The sequence below is a fragment of the Anser anser genome (assembly GCF_964211835.1).
Source record: "Anser anser genome assembly, contig: HAP1_SCAFFOLD_32, whole genome shotgun sequence".
In the NCBI taxonomy this organism is placed as follows: Eukaryota; Metazoa; Chordata; class Aves; order Anseriformes; family Anatidae; genus Anser; species Anser anser.
In genome coordinates, this window is record NW_028154148.1 from 4402602 (window position 1) to 4410257 (window position 7656).

Here is a 7656-nt window from a genome sequence, read left to right on the forward strand (position 1 = left end):
CTTCTCCCTTCAGATAAACCAAGCCTCAGTATTCTTGAAACGCCCCCTTCTAAATGCCATTCTCTACAGCATCTTCTACTCCTCGCTGGAGAAACAGAGAGACCAACCCTGACAGCTGCTATCAGCCATCGGATGTGCCAGCTGTAGAAGACCCCTCTGGCAACCCCACCTGCATGGCCCTGCTGCCAGAGACTCACGGTGCCAAGAGCCTGCAGATCTGTCCTGCCACACGCTGCCCTCTGTTGCTGCGCTCCTCACTGCCTCCAAGCCCTCTCTCCTTCTCTCCTCTCCCCGTGCCACCTGCGGTCAGAGCCCCCAGCCCTGCTGCGCTGTGCAGAGGAGCTGCTCCTGGGCACAGCTGTCTCTCTGCACCACGGCCCTCTTGCCATGAGCTCTCTCTGTCCCACGAGCCCGGCCCAGCTCAGCACCAGACGCCCAGCCCAAGGCATTAGAATCCCCCCTCGGGGGGCTCTGCTGAGGAGCCCACGAACCTCAGGCACTGAGAGACAATTGAAGACATCTCTCAACAAGTCCAAGTCAGAGGCAAGTTTCCTGCAGTGTCCCCCTGAGGGCCAGCACTGACACAGCCTCCCTTGGAGCTCGTTAGAGCAGAGCATTGGAGGCAGTGAGGACAAGGAGACAAAGGCAATGTGAAGGTGACCCTGATGTGTAGGAAAAATGGATGTGTGTCACCAAGCACAAGGGTCAGGCCTTGACCCCTGGCACCAAGGAAGGGAGATCTGTTCCTGTCAGACACTGCTCAGGGCTCTTCCTGGGGCAGGAGGAGATGGGGATGTGCATGGCCAAGTGCAGGAGAATGGTACGAGCCCTGCCTGGTTCATGGGTGGGGGCGGGGAGGCAATGAGGCCCTGGTGCTTTACCGAGAAGCTGTCTCCTCCTAGGCCTCAGTGGCAGAGACAACAGCCAGAGCCATGGACACAAAGCCCTGGGTCCTGTTGGGACTCTCAGCCTTGTCACAGCCCTTGCTGCTCTCCACACTAGGCTGTCCTAGGGACTCCCAGACCTTCACCTCTTTTCCTGCTGGCTCTAGACCCTTGTCTGTGTGGTGTCACACCGGATCTGAGCTGAGTCTTATAACTCAGATTTTCTTGGTGGCCATGCTCCTCGTAAGGCAGCTCTGTAGGAAGCTGGCCTGGTTCCTGGGGAGCAGCACCACTGCTCGTATGGCATCCCTCGTGGTGCCCAGGCCCTCCTCCAACTGGGCACTGCTCACTCAGCAGGGTCCCAGTCTGCCCTGATGTGTGGGGTTCCTCTTCGTCTGCTGCAGGACTGGGCTCTTCTCCCTGTAACTGTCAAGAGGTTTCTGTAGGCCAAATCCTGCAGTTTCTCAAGTTTTGCCTGGACAAATGCTCCATTCTGTCAGGTGTTAATGTCTACAGGCAGATGGCTCACCCTGATTATGCTGTCTTTCACGAGGTAACAGCAGTAAGAGTTTGCAGGACAGTTTGGACAATAGAGGAGCAATTAGTTTAATGGAATTACAGCACAGAATCAAAGAAGGGTACGGGATGGAAAGATGCGAGATTCCACTTTTTCTCTTCTTCCTTCTTATGCATGCTGTTATTTCATCTAGAGCTGTGTCCTATAGACAAACACTGCACCATACCAGTTAATAGAAAGAAAATTGAGTCTATCCCAGCCACAACGAGGACAATATCCACCCCATATTCCACACCATCTGCATCGTGCTCAGCTCCAGTACTTTCTAATTATTCACCACCACCTTTTCTCTTTTGATATACACACAGAGATATCATGCCCTTAGTCTGTGGGTGTCCTGCTGTTGGCTGGAATCAAGTTAATTTTCCTCCTAGTAGCTGGTATGATGCTGTGTTTTGCATTTAGCATGAGAAGAATGATTATCACACACTGATGGCTTAGTTGTTGCCCAGCAGTGGAGGGCTGAGGGTGCCTGAGAAGCTGGGGAGGACAGAAGCAGGACAGCTGACCCCAAGTGGCCAAAGGGATGTTCCATACCGCAGCCGTCATGCTGAACAATCAATATGGGGTGGCTGGCCAGGGTAGGGGGTACCACTGCTGCGGGACAGGCAATCACCTTCATGGTCATCGTCATCATTGTTCGTATTATTTGTCTTCCCTTTATGGCCTATTAAACTGTCTTTATCTCAACCCATGACTTTTTTTTTTTAGTTTATTTTATTTTTTTCCCCCTGCTCATTCTCTCCTGCATCCGCTGGGGGTGTAGCAGGGTGTGTGTGTGAGGGAATGGCTGTGTGGTGCTGAGCTGCCTGCTGGGTTAAAACACGCTCTTTTTGGTGCCCGACATGGAGCATAAAGTTTGAGCCAATGACAGATCTCACCACAGCATGTTAAAAGTAAACCTTTATAAGCATGAGTTGATTTTAATGGTTGCTGATCACAAACTTGATTTTCTTTCTTTTTTTAATTTTTTTTTTAATCTCAGGTCTGTTGTGCTCAATTTCAGAACTGTGTTGTATAGCACATTACTTACTGTATGTCTCCCCTGTCATGCTCTTTATCTTTTCTGATGGCTGCTTCAAGTTTATTCTTTTGTTGTATCGTGTAACACTGGCTTATGATATGACTCAGAAACTATTAAGAATTACACTCTTGACCTTTTCTCCTCAGGAAACCAAGCCATTGGGCGGAGACAAGGGGAGGACACTTTTCCCCGCTGGTTCACTCTCCCTTTCTCCTTCACCTCCCCCTCCTCCTCCAGGCTAGTTACACTAGCTCTTCAAAGCTCTGAATATCCTTGGGATGGTCAAACCAGCATGTTCCTATTGTTATGTCTCCTGCATATTTTTCAGCTTTTGTTTATGTTTAAGCAACTACTTAATGCATGCCATCCAGAGATCTGTCCAGAGGCAGGAGAGTGAGGAGTGGCAGGGACTGTGGGAGGATCTGGGCAGGCACCTAGAGCAGGGGGCACCTCCAACGCTTTGGAACTTCATCCCTGAGAAAGTACAGAATCCTAAAAAACTGCGAAATGCTTGAAAAAGTTGTGTTATCACCCTGGCATTTCCAAAGAGACACATACCACTGCAGTGTGTTTGGTCTCGGCCTGTGCTTACAGAGCCACAATCAATGATCAATGCCACTCCAACCTCTGTGACAAGCCCTGCAGCCACTCCAACCCCTCTGACAGACCCTGCAGCCACTACAGCATCTGCAAAATGCCCTGCAGCAACTCCAGCTCCTTTTATGGGCCCTGTGTCTGCGCCAGAAAACCAATCTTTTGTCTATATCAGTTGCTCGTATATGCAAGAAAAAACAGTGGATATGGAAGTCAGTTTTTCTTTATTTATTTTTATTTGTTTATTTTTTTTTAAGAAAGGAAAGGAACTCCTACCCAGACAAGAAAGGAGGAGAAAGAAGATGAGGCAGGCTTCAGAAAAGCTGGGCCATCATGTGAGTAGGAGGACCAAGAGGAAGAGGTCCTAAGAGCATCAGTAATCACGCGATCCCTATCCCTGTGCTGTTCTGGTGCTGGAAGAAACGGGGCCCCTCCCTGGACTCAGGGGGCAGGAAAGGAGAGATGGTGGGTACACACGATGTGTCACCCTGTGGTTTCACCTGTGTGACCATGGAGAGGACATGAGAAAGTGGGATGGAAAATCTGCCTCAACCCTAGAGGCACGGGTATGTGAGTGGCAAGGAACAACAGTCCCTAAAAGGGGTTCTTAGAGAACTGCTGCTGCACTTTCCAGCGGGCAGTCCTGCAGACACAGTAAGGAATACTATGAGCAGGACGAGAGGGGCCCTGCCTCCAGCCAGGGGGAGGAAGGGGACAATCGGCTGTGTTGGACTGTGTGGATTCGATGGCCTTGCACATCAGGCCCCCAGAAGTCTCAGGCTCCAGTGGACACCACTGCACAGCGTACCCTCGTGCCATCAGGCTGTGGAGGGGTGAACACATTTGTATGTCTGGAGTGACAGGGGGATGCCAACACTGACCTGTACTGGAGGCTGAAGTGAGTCTAAGTGGGAAGGAGTGGCCAAAGCACCCCACTGGGACTGGCCCCGGACTCTGTGCATCCTTGGAAGAGACTGCTTCAGGAGAGGAGAGATATTTCAAGGACCCAAAAGGGTATGGGTGGGCTTTTGGCACAGCTGCCTTGGAGACGGAGGACATGATGCTGTTGTCTGCCTTGCCTTGGTCTCTCACAGGACCCTTCTGTTGTGGGGTTGATGAGGGCTGAAGGACAGCTGGTGCCAATCACTGCCACAGCCGTGCACCTCAGTCAGTAGAGCACCAAGGGAGTCCGCTGACAGAGGATTGTCGTGGCCTGAAGGAAGTCATGCAGTGCTGAGTGCTGCCATGCCGGACACGGTAGAGCTTCCATGCACACTGGGATCAAAGGCACCCAAGCGTTTTGCCACAACTGATATCACTAATGAATTTTTCTCCATGCGTTTGCCAGCAGATTGAAGGCCACAGCTTGCTTTCAACCTGGCATCGACTGCCCCAGGGCAGGAAACTCAGCCCTACCATTTGCCATGGACTGATCCAGAGTGCCCTGGAAGAGGAGGAAGCTCCTGAACACCTGCAGTACATCGATGGCATCGTTGTGTGGGGTGACACAGCAGAGGAAGTGTTTGAGAAAGGGAAGAAAATACTCCAAATTCCTCTGAAAGCTGATTTTGCACTAAAAGAAATGAAGGTCAAGGGACGTGCACAAGAGATCCTGCTGCAGGCTGGCCAGGGTCCGGGGGACCAATGCTCGGGACAGGTTGAGCATCGGTGAGGGTCTTCTCAGTGATTGCGTGGTTCATCACTTGCTTTTCACATACTATTATTCTTCTTGTTATTATTATTATTGTTATTATTACTATTTTATCTTACTTTTGTGTCTTTCCAAATTTTAAATCATTCATTATTGTCTGGGGCCTTGTGCTTGGTGACACACATCCAGATTTCCTACACATCAGGGTCACTTTCACAGTGCCTTTGTCTCCTTGTCCTCAGTGCCTCCAATGCTCTGCTCTAACGAGCTCCAAGGGAGGCTGTGTCAGGGCTGGCCCTCAGGGGGACACTGCAGGAAACTTGCCTCTGACTTGGACTTCTTGAGAGATGGCTTCAATTGTCTCTCAGTGCCTGAGGTTCGTGGGCTCCTCCCCAAAGCCCCCCGAGGGGGGATTCCAATGCCTTGGGCTGGGCGTCTGGTGCTGAGCTGGGCCGGGCTCGTGGGACAGAGAGAGCTCATGGCAAGAGGGCCCTGGTGCAGAGAGACAGCTGTGCCCAGGAGCAGCTCCTGTGCACAGCGCAGCAGGGCTGGGGGCTCTGACCGCAGCTGGCACGGGGACAGGAGAGAAGGAGAGAGGGCTTGGAGGCTGTTGGCAGTGGGAGGATGCTGAGAGCTGCCTGCAGGAGAAATCTGCACAGCCCTTGACAAGGTACGTCTCTGGCTGCAGGGCCATGCAGCTGCACGTCCTGGAAGGGTCTCGTGCTGGGTCTTGTTTGTGGGAGGGCAGTGGGCAATGCAGTAGGCTTTGGGAGTCCTGCTGGATGGCACTGCGAGGTGAGGAAGTCTGGCAGAAGCCCCTTGGAATGTCATAACCCAGCTGCTGGTGGTCAACCAAGAGTGGGGTGGCCAAGCCTCCTCCAGAAATCGCAGGGGATGGAAACTGGATATTGGTACACCCCAGCTTGGAAATATCCAGCTCTGTCTGTGGGGCATTCTCCTGGTCTGCAGACTGCTCTCCAGCAGGATGCAGCTCTCTCATGCCATCGTTGTGTTATCCAGGTGCCCTAAGGAGGAGACACCTCCGTGTTAAGGCCATGTCCATGCTGCTGGATGCCTGTCTGTGGGCAGCTGGAGTGAGGCCTCTGCAGCCCTGGTGAAGAGGGAAAAGCTGAGATCCTGCTCAGGCACCAAGAGACAAGGTGAGGATCCTGTCCAGCTGCACTTGGTCTGGGGCTCTGTTCTCAGCTCTCTGTAGTTTCCTCTCAGGGGAACACCGAGTAGATTGTTCCTCCTAAACATAACAGGCATAGCTACCAGAAAATAAAGCAAATAAATGCCCCTTGTTCTACACTGTGGTTGGATACATTCTTTGAAGAAACACTGCAAAGCTCGTGGTCTGACCAGTGGACTGAACTTGAGTTTACCCCATGTTCCTGCTTCCCTCCTGCTGCACAGCAGGAAGGACTCCTCTGGAGCCCACAGCAGCCCCTGCTCCCAGTGCCACTCTCAGCCAGCACCAGCCGCAGCTCAAACAGGAGAGCTGCAGAAAGGTTCTCCTGCAAAGAGAGAGGCTTGGGCTGGGGGTGCTCTAAGGCTTGTAATAATACACTTCTCTCCCTCAGAGAAGTGTATACTAACTTTTTTCTGCCTTATCCTCTTCAACAGACAACTGAGTCCAGAGTCAGGAAATGCCCAACAGCAGCTCTGTGAGCGAGTTCCTCCTGCTGGCATTCGCAGACACGCGGGAGCTGCAGCTCCTGCACTTCGGGCTCTTCCTGGGCATCTACCTGGCTGCCCTCCTGGGCAACGGCCTCATCCTCACCGCCGTAGCCTGCGACCACCGCCTCCACACCCCCATGGACTTCTTCCTCCTCAACCTCGCCCTCCTCGACCTGGGCTGCATCTCCACCACTCTGCCCAAAGCCATGGCCAATGCCCTCTGGGACACCAGGGTCATCTCCTATGAAGGATGTGCTGCCCAACTGTTTTTCATTGCTTTCTTGCTTGGAGCAGAATATTCCCTTCTCACTGTCATGTCCTACGACCGCTACGCTGCCATCTGCAAGCCCCTGCACTACGGGAGCCTCGTGGGCAGCAGAGCTTGTGCCCAGATGGCAGCAGCTGCCTGGGGCAGTGGCTTTCTCAATGCTGTCCTGCACACGGCCACTACATTTTCCCTGCCCCTCTGCCAAGGCAATGCTGTGGACCAGTTCTTCTGTGAAATCCCCCAGATCCTCAAGCTCTCCTGCTCAGATGCCTACCTCAGGGAAGTTGGGGCACTTGTGTGTAGTGTTTCTTTAGCTTTTGGCTGTTCTGTTTTCATTGTTTTCTCCTATATTCAGATCTTCAGGGCTGTGCTGAAGATGCCCTCTGAGCAGGGCCAGCACAAAGCCTTTTCCACGTGCCTCCCTCACCTGGCCGTGGTCTCCCTCTTTCTCAGCACTGCCATGTTTGCCTATCTGAAGCCCCCCTCCACCTCCTCTCCGTCCCTGGACCTGGTGGTGGCAGTTCTGTACTCCGTGGTGCCTCCAGCACTGAACCCCCTCATCTACAGCATGAGGAGCAAGGAGCTCAAGCATGCGCTGTGGAAATTAGTGACTAGATGTGTTTCGGAAGCAATAAATTTCCATTCTACCTCTGCAGATGACTAATAATGTCAATGACTACAAGAACAACTAATATTATATATATAATTATTTTTCTGTGTGTTTGTGTATTTATGAGTGTTTTCATTACCTTAGTTTTAATACGGCTAAAGTTGCCCATTAAATTGATACGATTCATCTCATTTGTTCTACAGTATGTACCTTTCGAGTATAGCTCAGAGGTTCTGTAAATGAGGAGCCAGGCCCTCTGTGAATTTAAATAAAAGAAAGGAGCCTGCACTGCCTTCCTTGTGTGACGTCCTTCCTGTGAGAGCTGCTCTGGCTCTGCAGGGGCAGTGCCATGTGCAGGGCTGCAGAGG

At 52.1% G+C, this 7656-nt stretch overlaps 1 protein-coding gene across 1 annotated transcript; it reads left to right on the forward strand.

Annotated features, from left to right (window-relative positions):
• Positions 1–6379: 6379 nt before the first annotated feature.
• On the forward strand, positions 6380–7342 carry LOC310890583 (olfactory receptor 14C36-like; the record flags this gene model as incomplete). The annotated part of the gene is made up of 1 exon (XM_083852901.1): positions 6380–7342. The coding sequence occupies one exon, from the start codon at positions 6380–6382 to the stop codon at positions 7340–7342; it is 963 nt and encodes a 320-aa protein (XP_083709027.1).
• Between the last annotated feature and the right edge of the window lie 314 nt (positions 7343–7656).